At 45.8% G+C, this 16,588-nt stretch overlaps 1 protein-coding gene across 2 annotated transcripts in view; it reads right to left on the bottom strand.

The window, feature by feature from the left end:
- The window catches only part of TRIM66 (tripartite motif containing 66), an 862,818-nt gene that overhangs the window by 203,827 nt on the left and 642,403 nt on the right, over positions 1 to 16,588 (bottom strand). For both annotated transcript variants that reach the window (XM_086956002.1, XM_086956003.1), the window contains exon 10: positions 7,833 to 8,003. In XM_086956002.1, coding sequence (XP_086812128.1) covers positions 7,833 to 8,003 — 171 coding nt within the window. The remainder of the gene's footprint in view (positions 1 to 7,832; positions 8,004 to 16,588) is intronic.

Raw genomic sequence — 16,588 nt, 5'->3', positions numbered from 1 at the left:
TATACATAGCAATAGGCCAGAGGCCTCTCATTAGTAACATATCCATGTTCTTTTGTAAAAAGGATTAAACTTTGGCCAAGAGCCAATCAGATCTCACCACCCTCTAGAACCTTCCTGGAAGGAGCCCTAGTCCCTCAGATTTTCGTAAGCACAGTGCTAAATAGTACCTACTGAGAGAGATAAGGTAAGCCCTTCCAGGGGAGGTGGGTGGGTTGCATGTGAATCTATGAAAGATACCAATACTGGATAACTGCAGTTACAGGTAAGTAACGCATTTCTTATCCAGTATTATGGGTATCTTTCATAGATTCACATGCCTTAATCAGAGTAACAAGCAATTTCCAGCACATTTCGTAAGGTACAACATGTAAAATCACACGATATAAGAATACCATCTGTGAAATAGAACAAGTACCCCAAAAACAATGTAAAAAAGAAATGTGCAAGTATGCAGTAGGAAGGTGGGATGAAAGAGAAGGCTGCCCTCTAGTGAAATAGGTGACAGAATACTGATTGGCCCACAGCTGCATCCTTCATAAGTTCAGAATCCAAGCAGTAGTGCCTGGTGAACGTATGCGGTGTCTTCCACGTCGCCCCTCTGCATATGTCGATAATGGGCACTCCTGCAAAGAGCACCATTGAAGTAGAGACAGCTCTGGTAGAATGAGCTCTCACTCTAGAATGCAAAGGATGACCTGCCTGTTGATGGTAGAAAGTTATTGCTGCCGAGATCCAACGGGAAATGCTATGCTTAGCCAGAAGAAGGCCCTTTCTATGTCTACTGAAAGCGACGAAAAGTTGGTTGGATTTCCGAAACTGTTCTGTTCAATGAATGTAGAATTTCAGACAACGTTTGAGGTCTAAAGAGTGGAGAGACCTCTCAGCTGCAGAAAGTGGATTTGGGAAGAAAGTCTGAAAGACTATAGGTACATTCAAGTGAAAATTAGATGGAACCTTTGGGATGAATTTAGGGTTGGTTCATAGGATAACTCTGTCCTGTTTGAATTGCAAGAAAGGATCCTGAATAGAGAAAGCTTGCAGATCACTTACACGCCTTGCTGATGTAAGTGCTAACAAGAGAGCGGTTTTCCAGGACAGGTATTTGATGTCAGATTTGTGTATTGGCTGAAAGGGATGTTTCATCAGTTGGGCAAGGACGATGTTTAATTGCCAGGTGGGTGGTAAAGCTCTCACCGGAGGGAATGTCCTGAAAAGACCTTTTAAAAACTGCTTAACTAGTCTCTCGGACCAGAGGGAAGAACCAGATGATGAACGCCTGAAGCGAGAAATTGCAGCCAGGTGGACCTTAATAGAGGCATGCGCCAGTCCTGAGTGCGCCAAATGGAGCAGGTAAGGTAGAATTTGTGCAGGTGTGGAAGAAAAGGGGTGTATCTTATTTGCTTTACACCATACACAGAACCTTTTCCACTTAAGAGAATACGTCTTGTTGGTACTGTCCGCCCGAGCCCGGTCTAAGACTGTCCTGCATTCTTAAGAAATGTCTAGGTTTTGAAACTCTCTGAACTCAGGAGCCAAGCCGACAATCTGAGAGATGCAGGATCCGGATGCTGGACTTGACCTTGTTTCATTGTAAGGAGAGTCGGGCAAGGCTTGAATAGAATTGGCGGTTCCAGCGATAGGAGATGAAGCTCTGTGAACCAGTGTTGGCGCGGCCACGCTGGAGCTATTAGGATCAAGGTGCACTGCTCTGCCTTCAGTTTCCGAAGAACCCTGGGAATCAGAGGAAATGGCGGAAATGCGTACGCAAAGATGTTGCACCATCCGATCGAAAATGCATTCCTCAGAGATCCCTTCTGGGGATGCCAGCTTGAGTAATGTTGGCATTTTGCATTGTGTTGCGTCGCAAACAGATCCAGATGTGGTGTGCCCCATCGGGCGAATGCCGAGCTGAGAAGATGATGATCTAGCTCCCACTCGCGGCATATGGAACGTTGCCTGCTCAGAGAGTCCGCCAGGACATTGTCCGTCCCTGGGACGTACTCCGCCCGAAGGGAAATGTTGTGCTGCAGAAACCAATTCCAAATTTTTTGAGATTCTTGAGACAACGATAGAGAGCGTGTTCCCCCTTGTTTCTTCAGATAGTGCATTGTGGTGGTGTTGTCTGTTCTCACAAGCACTGGGGAATTCCTGATCCTGGGCAGAAACGCTTTTAGTGCCAGGTACACTGCCCTCAACTCGAGGAGGTTTATGTGCAGTTGCTTCTCTGCCAGGGACCACTGCCCATTGATTTGGAGGTCCTGAAGGAACACCCCCCAACCTTCCAAGGATGCATCCGTAGTTATCACATGTGGCGAGATAGGCAGTATGAAGGATAGGCCCCGCCGTAGATTTTGAGAATGAAGCCACCAGTTCAGAGCCTGGACCATGGCAGGAGTTAACCGGATGACGTCGTCGAAGGATCCCCTGCATTGAATCCACTGAGCAGAAAGCGCCTCCTGAAGTGGGCGCATACGAAGGCGGCAGTGTGGGACCAACAGGATGTTCGAGGACATAATTCCTAACAAGGACTTGTATAGGCGCACAGTGATAGACTTTTTGGACTGAATCCGGGCGGCCAAGGTCCTTAGTTTCACTTGACGTTCCAGTGAAGGGAAAGCCTTCCTTTGAGCGGTATCTAGGACAGCTCCGAGGAAAGTGAGACACTGGGAAGGTTGAAGGGCGGATTTTCCTTCGTTGAGTGTAAGTCCCAGAGCTTGGAAGAGCTGAAGACAGGCGTTGGAGGACTTGGTCACGCCTGCGTAAGTAGGTGCCTTGACGAGCCAGTCATCTAAGTACGGGAAGACCTGGTGATGTTGTTGGCGAAAGTATGCTGCTACTGGAGACAGACACTTGGTGAAAATGCATGGTGCCGACTTTAGGCCGAAGGGCAACACTTGAAACTGGTAGTGTTTGCCCGCCACTTCGAACCTGAGAAATTGTTTGTGGTTCTTGTGGATAGGTATATGAAAATAAGCGTCTTGAAGGTCTAAAGACACCATAAAGTCGTTTGCATTGAGGAGTTGTAGCACCTCCTATATGGACACCATGCGGAATGACTGTTTTTTGAGGTATTGGTTGAGGTTTCTCAAGTCCAATATAGGTCTCCATTTTTTCTCCTTCTTTCGAATTAAGAAGAATCGGGAATAGAATCCCTTGTTTTTCTGATTCCGGGGGACTCTTTCTATCGCTCCTTTTCTGAGCATGAGGGAGAGTTCTAATTGTAGTAGTTTTAGATTTTTGTGCCGCATTGGGATTGGAGGCTTTTGAAGAGGAGTTTCTACAAACTCCAGAGAGTGTCCGAATTGAACAAGTTGGAGGACCCACTGATCCGTCATAATTTGTTGCTAATTGTGAAGGAAGGATTAAATTCTCCCGCCAACTTTGCAAGGTGGAGAGAAACTGGAGACCTGTGGCAGAGAGAAGTCATTGCCTTCTGCCTGCGTCCTTCTTTCCCCCTCGTCCGCGAAAGGAAGACTTGTTGTAGGACGACTGGTTTTGCTGCTGCCTTTGCTGGTACTGGGGTTTGTATTGTTGGTCCGAGCTGTACGTGGATTTGTATCCCTGATAGGTGCCTCTAGAGGACTGACCTCTTGTTCTGGAGCCTCAAAAGGAAGGATTCTTGTATTGAAGAGTACCTAGAGCTCTTGCGGTATCAGTATCTTTCTTGATACCATGAAGCATCTCATCAATGTGTTGTCCAAACAGAAGCTTACCGTCATACGGCATGTCTAATACCTTGGCTTGAATTTCAGGCCGGAAAGATGTTGCCTTAAGCCAACCTTGGTGTCTCAGGACTGCAGCTCCTGCTAGCTGTCGGAACCCTGTGGATGCGATATCCATTGCCACATCAATCATCTCCGAGGCGGAGCGCTCGCCTTCGAGGAGAATCTTCTTCAACTCGTCTTTCTGCTCCTCTTGAAGCGAATCCAAGTATGGAGCTATGTCTGCCCACATTTGACGGTTATAACATCCCAGTAAAGCTAAAGAGTTTGCTGCACGCACTTGTAAAGCTGACATAGACGAAAACCTTTTCCCTATGTTGTCTAGCTTTTGGCCCTCCTTATCTGGCGGCGCAGTCAATGCAGCCGAAGGATTTTTTGACTTGCGTTGTGCTCCCTGGGTTTGGATGGCCAATAAGGCAAGCTGGGGCTGTGTCCGGGGCTTTATTTTTTTTATCCAGTCTGGGCAGAACCAGAGATGAAGGGGTTGGCATTATTTTCTCCCCTTGTTCCCAGACGTGATCAATCATGGGAATAGATCGTACCGCCTTTTGGAATGGCTCTTTAAAATCATAAAGGAAGCAATCCTGAGGTGTTGCCGTTACTTTGAGGCTGAAGCGCAACGCCGCTCTCTCTACGGTGTTGTGGAAACCCCCAATGTCTTCCGGGGGAGAATCCGTTTGTGCCTGCACAGGGGATGCTGGACCTGAAATTACATACTCATCCCATTCGTCTTCCTGGAGCTCCCCTTCCTCACGATGTTGCTCCTCTTCTTCTTCCTCTTCCTCATCATAGGATGGTAGAGGACGTGAGGGAGTCGGATCTGGTCGGAGGACTAAAGGAGCAGGTCGAGGTCTAGGTGGCGGTGTGACAACTGTAGGTGTCACAACTGGCTGTGTCACCACTGGCGGAGGTAGAGCAGTGGACGGGAACCTCTGCTTGTAGTCCGCAATAAGAAACTGCAGGTCTGTCACAATAGAAGCTGGGAGACACACCATAGGCTGTTGTGGAAGAGGTGGAGGTTGGAATTCCTCCTGGTACTCCAAACTTTCCTGTCGCTGTTCCTCATAGTCTGAGCTTTCGTGAAGCTTTACATGCAGTTCAGATGGGCTTATTGCTTGCTGAAACATAGAGCCCTCATCCGAGTCTGCAGTATCCAGGAGATGAGCCGGGGGAAATGGTTGCACCCTGCTCGGCGAGGTTAACTTTGGCGTAAGTGTACGCGTAGTCATCCTGAAGTGTGTATAGGTACACTTCAACGGAGGTGATCCCGCCGTCGATGGAATGGTTGTCTACGGGGGATCGTTGACAGTCAACTCCGACTGTGTCATCGACGGTGTCTTCTTCAACGACGACGTCGTCGACGATGTTTGCTTCGTGGACGACTTCGTCGACGCTGGTGTTGTCGTGAATGGGTTCGTCGACGCTGGTGTTGTCGTCGACGGCTTAGTCGACGCTGGTGTTGCCGTCAACGGCTTCGCCGACGCTGGTGTCGTCGTCGGCTTCGCTGGGATCGCCGTCGACGGGCCCGTCGACGTCCTCGTCGACGCTGGTATTGACGACGATGACTTCATCGATGATGAAATTGTCTTCGACGATGGGGCCTTCAACGCCGGTGATGGTTTTGTCGATGATGAAGAGAGTTTTGTCGACGTCGAAGATTTTGTCGACGACAACAGTTTAGACTTCGTCGACGATGAGGCACTCGTCGACTGTGGCGCGTTGAGGTCTTTTTAATAATAATCAGAGATGGAACAGACCTACCCGTCGACGATGAGGATGTAGTAGTTGTCGACGTTGATGATAAAGATAACGCCATCGACGTGGAGATCGTGGCTGTCGACCTTGTCACAGGCAGGGCTGAAGATGTCACCAAAGGTTTCTTGAAGGCAGGATCTTGGAGAGAAACCTTTACAGCAGTATCCTTAGAACGATCCTCTGAAGACTTGGGCGTCTTCATTTGAGGAGGCTGTACAGATGGTCCTGGGGATGAAGTTCTAGGCCTTTTAGGAGTAGAGTGTACACTCCCAATGGAACACTCACTCTCACCTGAAGAGACTGGTTTATCTTTGTCCTTAAGTCTCTGGAGCCATATCAGCAGTCGGCCCTCTCTATCCTTGAGAGTTTTGGTCGAAAAAGTACGACAGACTTTACAATCCTTTGCTGAATGGTCAGGATATACACAGTAAAGGCAGTCTTCATGCCTGTCATCCACATGAAGCCTCTTTTTGCCACAAGAGGCACAAGGTCAGAAAAGACCCTTTTTTGGAGTATCAGCCATGGCTAAACAGAAGATTCCTCACAGAAATATAATTCTGAGACAAATATGTGGAAATAAATCCAGAAATACAAATAAACTGAGCAGAGCTCAGAGGAGACTCCCTTAGCACGACGTGTGTAGAAAATCTGAGGGACTAGGGCTCCTTCCAGGAAGGTTCTAGAGGGTGGTGAGATCTGATTGGCTCTTGGCCAAAGTTTAGTCCTTTTTACAAAAGGACATGGATATGTTACTAATGAGAGGCCTCTGGCCTATTGCTATGTATATGTCTTTATGACATTACTCTTTTTATATACCGGGGACTCCCACCCCAATGACGGGGAATGATTCAGGCATGTGAATCTATGAAAGATACCCATAATACTGGATAATCACTAGACCCTTTCTGCACTGCTGGTGCTAACCCTTTTGTCGGTTCCCCTGAAGAAGAGATCAATCGATCTCGAAATGCATTGGGATTGAAAACACGACATTGTCAATCAATTGTGATTGTAATAACATGTGATTATTTTGACTGTTATTGAATTGATATTGTGTTCAAAGCACAGATGGTTAAATCATTCTGTAAATAATGAAATAAAATTTGATAGTAACGCTATAAAGCACAAATAGTTGAGTACAAACTTTTATTATTCGTTAAGATTGTCATAACAAATACTCAAAAAACAGAGCTAACAGACAAAAGGGTTAGCACCAGCAGTGCAGGAAGGGTCTAGCGATTATTCTGTCACTTATCAACTAACAAATGAGAGGTCAGCCAATTGAACCTTTGAGCCACTCTTGGTAACCTGGTATCAAGCCAAATTGGCAGGCACGGCCCGTGCCGGGCGTTATACTGGGGTGGTGACGACAGGCAGGGGAGCGTCAGGGTGGGGGGATGTAAAATACGGGATCAGGACCATTAGAGGTAAGCATCGGGAAGAAAAAAACGAATTTCGTTGCCCACTCTGCATCGCCAAATGTGATGCAGCGTGGGCAACGAAATTCGTTTTTTTTTTCTCCGATACTTACCTCTAATGGTCCTTATCCCGTATTTTACATCCCCCACCCTGACCCTCCCCTGCCTGACGTCACCGCCCCAGTATAACGCCCGGCACAGGCCGTGCCTGCAAATGGGTCCAGTCTTCCTTCTTTGAGCAACAAGGCAGTTGTTCCAGCAGCAATGCAGTGCTTCTGGCAGCTGGGCAGTCCTTCTGAATCTTACACAGGTCCAAGAGTGTTCTGATAAGTGGTTCTGAGGTTGCACCTTTCATGCCTGGTGTCATACGTTCCATGAGGGGATCCATTGCCTAACTCCAAAACTGGTCATGGTTGGTTCTTCCCTTCCCCTTCCCCTGGTCCTAAACAGTCTAGGGTGACAAAGGGAAGGGCAGGCAAGGTGTCGGGTTCCTTTTTCTGTGTTGTGGGCAAGGTCATTTGAAATGTTATCAGGGCATGGCACAGCTCCCCCCCAGCCATCCTGCCAGGAAGACCCTCTACCAGCTACACCCGGGTCTAATTGTTTACTGTCTGGTCCTCATAACCATTCTTGATGGGGGAATCATTAATAGGCAGCCTTGAACTCCCAGATAGGCCTAAGAAACTTTGGAGCAGGAAAAAGGCAACTTTCTAAAAGTGCCATTTTCAAAATGATAATCCAAAATCCAACTTTATCATTGAAGTTGATTTTAAATTGCAATTCATTTAAGTGTAAACATCATATAGATATCTGTTCTTTTCCTAGGCAGCTAGGTGAGAGGAACCCAAATGGAGGCAGGTACTTGACATTAATAATCAAGGGAGCATCTTAATTATGAAGATTCCGTTTGTAAAGGCAGAATGCGCACAAATCCTACCTTTCTCGTTTGATTGGGAGAGAGCAACGGAACGTCTCTGTCCAAGGACTCGAGCACAGTTGTATCTTCTTCACCAAAGGTATGGGAAAGTGAGAGGGAAGAAATCACACTGCTAGTCTCAGGAAGTATGGTAGTTGTTTGGCCTTCAGCCGTAGCAGAGTCCTCAAAAACCTACAGAGGATAGCAAATTACAGTTAGAAGCCACGAAACATGAGATAGATAACTTAACGGTGAAAACCTAGAGTTTTCCTGAGACAACTGCAGAGCCAGACCTTGAATAAGCAATCACTAGTGATAGTACCCATAGCCATCTTTGGTTCAGAAATAAGGAGATGGGCCTGTGTATGGGCCCCTGTAGTCATTCATGGTTCAGAACTAACGAGACAGGCCTATGTTTGGGCTCCTGCCGCCATGTATGGCTCCGAACTAAGGAGATGACTTCTCTATGGGACCCTGCAGCCATGCACGGCTCAAAAATAAAATGGCTCCCTGTATTTTGCCATTAAGAACATGTAGTGGAATAATGTGCTGACTCTACTCAGCTCTAGTTTATATAAACCGCAGGGTAAAACTCAATTTCTTTCCTGGTAGTTCCACTTTTTAGGGTATTTTTGTGATTGGGGGTTGTAACGTTATGTTACTGTAAGAATATACCCAACCAAAATCTGAACATTCACATTAACATTATTACTGAAAGTGTGTTATCATTCCACATTAAGCCACTGATAGTAGTCACATTTCAGATATTCACTAATTTGAATGATGAGAGGGGGATTGTAAAGAGGAAGAAGAAAAGGAGCAAGCGTTAGCGGGACATCACAGCCTGACTCAGAGAGGAGGAGTTATTCTGTTTCACCAGCACATAATGGAGCTGACTCACAAAAATAAACTTAGAAATAGAAGTGCAGATTTACTCCTCCGGAAGGAATTACTCCTCACCAACATTACTGGTAGTACACCTGGCAAGCTTCACAAGGCACAGGTTTCCATAGTCCTGCTGGGAATGTCAGATGACGGGTCACACAGGCTCCTGTCTCACTATGTGGAATTCATGTTCTTTATTCTCCATGCCTCTACTACCTGAATGGCCATAAATAATCCAAACGCACATGAATGGGGAACACAGTATGTTTAATTGGTATGGCAACAGGGCTAGTACAGAGTACAAGTTCATGCATGGATGAGTACACATCTGGCTGGCAATCAGTTTAACATGACAGGCAAAGGAGAGAGTCATGAACACTTAATTTAAGCTTATAAACTGCGGGCTGAAACATAGAATATATTCATCAAGAATGCATCCTGCCAGTGGGAGAAGCAGAACCAGTCAAAAAAGCACAGGGCAATGATGCCGTAAGTCTAGACAATTGTGAGGGGAGAGAGACCTAAAAAGCCAGAGGAGACCAAGGACATTACCTGACCCCTAACAGGAAACCAAATTCTCCTACCAGCAGGAAAGCTAAAAGCAATATTGCCATTTCTGCAGCCGCAGCCTGGGCAGGTAAGATCAGTGGGGCCGGGCTGGGGTTGGAGGGGGTCGTCGACAGGCGACCACGAGGGGAAATTAAATAAATAATTAATTTCCCCTAGTCATTATCTGTCGAAATCCCTCCTCTCCCACACGGCCCCACCGCCGCACTGCTCTTTCCTGCACGAGCCATCTCTGCCAATCCTAACATCAGACATGCAGAATGCCTTAGTTTCTCCGTTGCCTCAAATGCTTCCTTTCTTTTATCCCATTGAAAAGCATTGTAATAATAATTAGAACCATAACTCGGGCTCCTCTTCCCGCAGCCCCCTGCTGCGGTTCCGGGTTGCTGTGTACCCGGAGCCCCTTGCGGGACCTCCCCCCACGTGGCATGAATGGCCGGGACTTCGCGACCCCGCCCCACCTGCTGTCGGACTAGGGTAGCCTGGCGCACCGGAGCGCGGCCCGGGGGGGCAGTGCAGCAACCCGGACCCTTCCAGGTGGGCAAGTGCTTCCCTTCGCCCATGGCTATGGGGGCACATTCAGATTCACCATCGTCGTGCAAAGCCCTGGAGAAGAAGGCAGGGAGAACCCCTGGCACTGCCAGCGGCAAGGGGCACGGGAACAAGATCACACAGAGCGTGGACATCCCCGGTGGGGGCACCGAGGGATACCATGTCCTGCGGGTATGTGACCATTGTACCGGGAATATCAGCAACTCCTACATCCATGCAAATGCAGGGCCCCAAGTGGGATGAAAAAAAGCGGGGTTGGGGGGCTCAAAGGGGCACGGCCGATGCAACAAAGGGCGTGGCCTAAAACACTCAAGCCAAACATCCGTGCATAGCACAGTGCGCTGCCTGACCCACCGGTAAACAAATGGTGGGGAGCCAGGACCAACCACCAACCCGGTCAAGGGAGCCACGGGTCAAAAAAGTTTGGGAACCACTGTTTTATATGGTACAAAATGTTGCAGCTAGTCTATTTGATGAAAAACATGAGACTAATTACCCTTGCCAAAGGTTGACATTGGTTACCTCTGAATGGTCTACTTTAATATCCACTTCCTCATTCACAGATACAATAATGGAAACATAGCTAAATCCCTCAGCATCCGACTCGAGCACTGGGCTGCTAGATGCACCATAAAACTTACCACACATTTGCATAATATGCTGTTACTCTTAAGATGCAAAACCAAAGGGGATGATGGACAGAGTGTTGAACATTGCAAGCACTCACCCCCACTCAACTGATCTGAGTTTAATCCATCATCATTCTTTATCCGTGCTTTAGACGGGCACAATTATTGAGTGTACTCCACATTGAGATTTGTACTGGGACAAAATGCCAAGTTTCCCCCAAAAAGAGTATCTTGTCTAAACTGTGTGTCTGCCCTTCTTGAGTTAAGAAGCATTAGGTGCAGTTCATTGTACTAGATATGCTTCTCTATCCATTCATCCATCCACCAGTTATTTATTCAACTGATTTACTAATGTATTCTAAGTGATTTTTAACACATCACACGTTGTAAATCCAGATAAACTATTATAATCTAAACTGTGTGTTGTTACTACAGACCCTAGTGGCAATCCCAATATTTCATGGCTATAACACATTCATGAACATGCACCGAAATACACAGAGGCGCACACTTCAAGGTGTGTATTTACTCTACTATCAGCCCGATTCATGAAACTAAATTTCGCTCGCAAAGGGCCAGATTCTGAGAATCTGGCCCTTTGCGAGTGTGATTTTTGCATTTGGGATTCATCATCCCAAATGCAAAAATCGCTATTTGCGAAATCGCATATTTACGAGGAATTGGATTTAAGGAATCCCTAATAGAGATTCCTTAAATGCAATTCATCACCCAATTAGATATTGCGAATTCGCAATATTTTGTCGCAATTTACCACGAAATCTGACTTCGTGGTAAATTGCGAAAAAAGATTAAAAAGCACTTTAGTGCATTTTTTTCTTTTGCATGTTACACACACACATGTCCTTTGGACATGTGTGTGCGCAACACCTGTTTGAATTTGCATTTAAGGGGTGCTACAGGGTGTCCTTTGGACACCCCTGGCACCCTTTAAATCGCTATCTTATTTGCGATTAGCAATTTGCTAATCGCAAATAAGGAATACTCCCCATTCCAAAAGGCCCATAGGAATGAATGGGGAGTTATTCCTTATTTGCAGTTAGCAATTTGCTAATCGCAAATAAGGAATGTGTAGGAATCGCATTTAATTTTGCGATTCCTACATAAATCCCATTTTGCGAGTCTGTATTAGTGATTCCTTATGAATCGCTATTACAGACTCGCAAAACGGGTCTTTGATGAATCTACCTGTAAATCTAGGTTACCTGGATACTGGTGCATGTTGTTCAGAGAAACTTAAACAATTCTGTGCTAACTCATTTCAGAATTACTCAATGTGAGAAATGGGTTCCATCCCATTTAAAACTCCCTCTCAGTTTTTTCGCTTTTTAGACTACCTTGTTTGTGCACTTGTGTTCTGAGTGAATCTCACTTCCTGACTCTCACTATTGGTAAGCTCTAAGGGATCAGAAGTAGTAATGGTCACTGTATCCCTTTTAAAACAAAGTCCTCTGCTGCAGAGCTGGTGTTAGAGTCTGTGGACTGGTTGCATGTGAACATGTGTGCACATATTTGCTGGCTGAGGGTGTGAGACTATTGTCTAACTCAGCCAGGTATCTGCACACAGTGAGTCTCTTGCAGAGGGGACCCTTCATGGACTGGTGCTGACTTAAGTAGGTCTTGTAATATGAGGAAGTATTAATAGTGTGAGTATGTACAACTAGTGCTACACTGAAGTATGCAGAATTCTTTACTGTGTTATACACTATGGTGAATTCCGCACACAATTATTCGAACTTGAGACTCTGTTGACACATCTATATCAATGCAAATCAGGATACTGAATGCAGATCTGACATTAATTTCCATATATCGGCATTCATAGAGGCTGTACAAGATTTTTATTTTCTCTTCGATCCAAATGAGATTCAGGCCTTTGGATCATCCATTTCGCCAGGCCCTGCGACCAACACCTTCCAGGCAGCCAACCCTACGCAGAGCACGGCCGTGAGCCATGAATGATGTGCGGTTGGCCGCAGTCCAGTGTCTGTGCCCAAACCTCGCTCGTGCCCAACCCCACCTATTGCGCACAACTTATGTGCATTAGGAGGTTGGCTATAGGTCCTGGCACCCAAACTCCAGCAGGCGCACATGGCTGAATAACAGGGGTCAGTCTGGGAAACGCAGAGCTACTGACTTTGTCAAATGGTCGGAACACCAAAATATAAAAAGTGGGCCTACTGGCTGTATGAAGGAGTCAGAATATCAGCATATATAAAACACATGTATTGTATTTGTCAGGGTTAGACCAATATTTATAATGAGATGTGTATTTCATTAATTCACACAGTTTAATATTTAATAAAAGTGATTCTCATTTAAAAAACGAATAAAGGCTTGTTAGACCTGCATCTTTTGGCATCATTTTCCCTAACTTTTTGCTTTCTGATCTTCTGTTCTGACTGTGGCTTTAGGACTCTTAGCACTTTACTACTGCTGACCAGTGCTAAAGTGCATGTGCCCTTATATAAAATGAGATGACAATTGGTCAAGCCATGATTAGTATATTTTGGTCACTCGTAAGTCCCTAGTAAAGTGGTATACCATATACCAAGGCCTGTAACCAAATGCTACTAGTGGGCCTGCAGCACTGATTTTGCCACCAACAGAAATATCCTTTCAAACCTGATCAGGCCTGCCACTGCAGGGCTCATGGGTGCAGTTTACTGCCACCTCGACTTGGCATTTCCAAACACTTGTCAAGCTTTAAACTCCCTTTTTATTACGTATCAATCACCACTAAGGTAGGCCCTAAGTAGCCTAAGAACAGAGTCCTGTGTAAGTAAAAGGTAGGACATGTATCATTTTGTTTTACATGTCCTGGTAGTGACAGCCACCCAAGTTCGTTTTCACTTCTGTGAGGCCAGTTCCTTTCATAGGTTAGCATTGGGAATTCCTTAAATACCCTTTGTATGTGTAATTCCTGATTGCAGAGGAGTAGTTGCTTTATGTTTTATATCATTGAATTGGGAATCTCTGCTCTTATCTCTCTTGTATGCCTTACAGCCTGTCCCCAATACACGTCTGGGGTGAGGTGACAGTTACACTTTGTGCATTCCCTCTAGACAGCCACAGTGCAGGACACTCAGCTGCATCTGCATTCATTTGCATACTGATGGCTCTTACTGGGCAAGAGGGAGGGGAGGAGTTGACACACATACTCGAATAGATAGTGGGGGGCATCACACAAAACATTGATTTACCCCTCACAAATATGCTGGGAGATAGAGCTGGGCAGAAAACGACTTGTGCACTACAAAGGCTTTGCTTTGTAGTCACCTCCACTTCAAGGACATATTTGGGTATAAGTATTAGGTCTATTACCCTCCCCCCCCTCACTAGTTACTTTCCTGTCCTAAAGAGACTGCCAAGAAGGGGTGCTGTGCTACAGGAGGGACTGCTACTTTGCTACCTGGTTTTCTGTGTTGGCCTGCTGCCCGCTGCCTCTGACCTGGGTGGTGAAAAGGACTGGGCCTGTTCTCTACAACCTTTTGCAACCTAAGTAATTCCAAGGGATTGTTGGCTTGCCCCAGGTTCAGAAAATCTTAGGGCCATCAAAGATTTCATTTACATAAATGACCGCTGCTAGGCTCTGCTAATCTGGAGTCTAACTCTGCCTATTTTACCTACTAGCCCTGGAACTTCTTGGAGTGTCGGCAGCTGACTTTGGGCACCCACATGTATCAGCAATCAAGTACCTCTGTATCTGCCTATTCGAGCGCAGACCATCGTGTTTGTCCACGCAAAGACAGTCTAGCGTGACCCAGCGCAGTTTGCATGAATAAAGCAAAGACGGGTGTCTGCCATATATGACTCCAATCACTGCATCGTATCCAGCAAGCAGAGACTCCAACAATTCGGGTCCAGATCCTGATAGGAAATGTGCACTCCAGGACTTATGAGGTCCCTGCCACCCACCAGCACTCTTGTGGGCGGCCTCAAACAGAGTGAGTAGCATGACATTGCATTTTAACTGTGCTAACTTTGGAAGCATTGTTTTGTGCTGACCCAGGGAGAAAGTCCGTTCCGAATCCACGGTATGGATCACTGTAATTTCCTCAGCATAACCATAAAGAACCTAATGAAAGCGAGAGTGGTTTTTCAGCAATGTACATTCTTGAAGTATTAGTAACTTGAGATGATTTCATTGGATTCTTATTGTTTTTTTCTTTTTTTTAAGAGTAAAAGAGATACTATTTTCATACCTCATTTTGTCTTTATTGTGATGTTTTCACTGTGTTACTATATCCATGTATGCACAACTGCTTTAAACATTGCTTCTTATGTTAAGCCTGCCTACTCTGTGCCAAGCTACCAGAGGTTCAGCATGGGATAATTTAAGTGTATGACTGACTTACCCTGACTAGAATTGAGTTCCCTACTTGGACAGGGTGCACATCTCTGCCAACTAGAAACCCCATTTCTAACAATCTTTATTAAATGAAATCAACATGTCTCTGAGTCTTTAAAAAACACATTTTCAAGTTACAAAGTACAGCCATAGAACCACCCACAAGGGGGCTCTGCTCTCTAGCTGAAGGACACAGAGCTCCAGCTATGAATATTTAAAAAAAACATATGGTATGCTCTCCATGGGTCATGGATTCAATGATCCAGAAGACTTACTGTTTCGTTTTATATTTTACTGGGGGAGAGGGGCGGAGGTGTTGCTGTACTCCCTACAGCCACCACCTCCACAACATTAAAAAATGTTTGGTAGTGCCTCTGCCCCTTTTACGGGCAACAGACAGCATGAAAATATATTATGTTAAAATGCCCTAGCTCCTGACACTCATTTATTATTAATTACTTTTTTAAAAAAACATGTGGGTGTTCTGATGCTCAGCAGGGGCACCATATGTTTTTTTTTTACTGGGGGTGGCAAGGGGAACCTCATGGCCCCCATCCCCTACCGGCCACCCTGTCACCCTGTTACCCTTCCCCTGAACCTGACCCTGCAACCCTGCTACCCAAGCATTTACAGGCTCAGGAACTCCATCCCCTGGGGCCGTATTATTTTTTTAAGGGCTGAGGACCCCAAATACTTATATATATTGAAACGTGGGCCCTGTCCCACCTCGGTGTCCTATTAATTAAAAAACATGGGCCGTCATTTTTTTTGCTGTGATCCCATGGGAGTACGGAGGGATTGCAGGTATAATTCAATATTGTTTCTCATCTCGAGGGTTTGAATGAGCCATAAAGGGGTAATACATTTAAAGTTGTTCCAAATAAAGGAGCCCCAAATATATATAGCTCCAGGCACAACAAAAATCTTAAGATGTCTCTGAGGGTGGGAGGAACAGTCCAGATACTTCCATCCTCCCTCCCTCAAACGCCACCTACGGACAAAATTAACCCGAAGCTGGGGATTGGAAGGAGAGTTTGTTTCTAGTTCCTCTTCTTCCAGTTCCCTCTACCTGACTCAGCTTCACACAGTTCCTTCATCTTTCCTCGAGAAGCACAGTAAGATGAAGGAGCTGTGTGTCTATGTTGCAGCAATGACTCAGACACTGTTTGCATATTGTTTTGACCACAAACAAATCCAAACATTGTGGTATTACATTTTGGGGCACAGTAATGAGTGAGACATTGTTTGCATGTTGTTTAGTATTTGCCCAATTCCTCTCTGGAAAAAGAACAATTGATGAACTTAATGCAGAAAAATGTCATACATTCACCCCAGTACAGTTATCTGGACCTAAGTCCATCGTTCTTTTGCTCCCCATTCCAGTTTGAGCCCAGCCATATGCAAATCAGTCTTGACCTGTTCTTAATCGAAACAGTCCAGCCCGAACTGCCAGGCCAGGTCCTCCCAGGACTGGAAACAAGCATCCTAGGATTCATCCCTCATCAGCCAGGATAGCTTGACTCCAGTGGCATGGAGAGCCTGGCAGATTCCTCTCTGGGGCACAGCAAGAAGTGAGACTGTTAGTCTAAGAAATATCTTAATGGACTCTGCCTCCTTCCTAGAGCACAGCCATACCATTCTGTGCTCCAGCAAGGAGCCAGAAGGAGACTTATTTTTTCTATGGCTTAGCAAAAATTGTAATATTGCCTGGTTCCTTTTTGGGGTACAAATGTGCAACTCCACAAGGAATTAAACTCACAAGAGAGGGTGGTGTT

The sequence above is a fragment of the Lissotriton vulgaris genome, chromosome 2_1 (genome assembly GCF_964263255.1).
Source record: "Lissotriton vulgaris chromosome 2_1, aLisVul1.2, whole genome shotgun sequence".
NCBI lineage: Eukaryota > Metazoa > Chordata > Amphibia > Caudata > Salamandridae > Lissotriton > Lissotriton vulgaris.
Note: the sequence above shows the minus strand (reverse complement) of the source record. Positions and strands in the feature narration are given on the sequence as shown.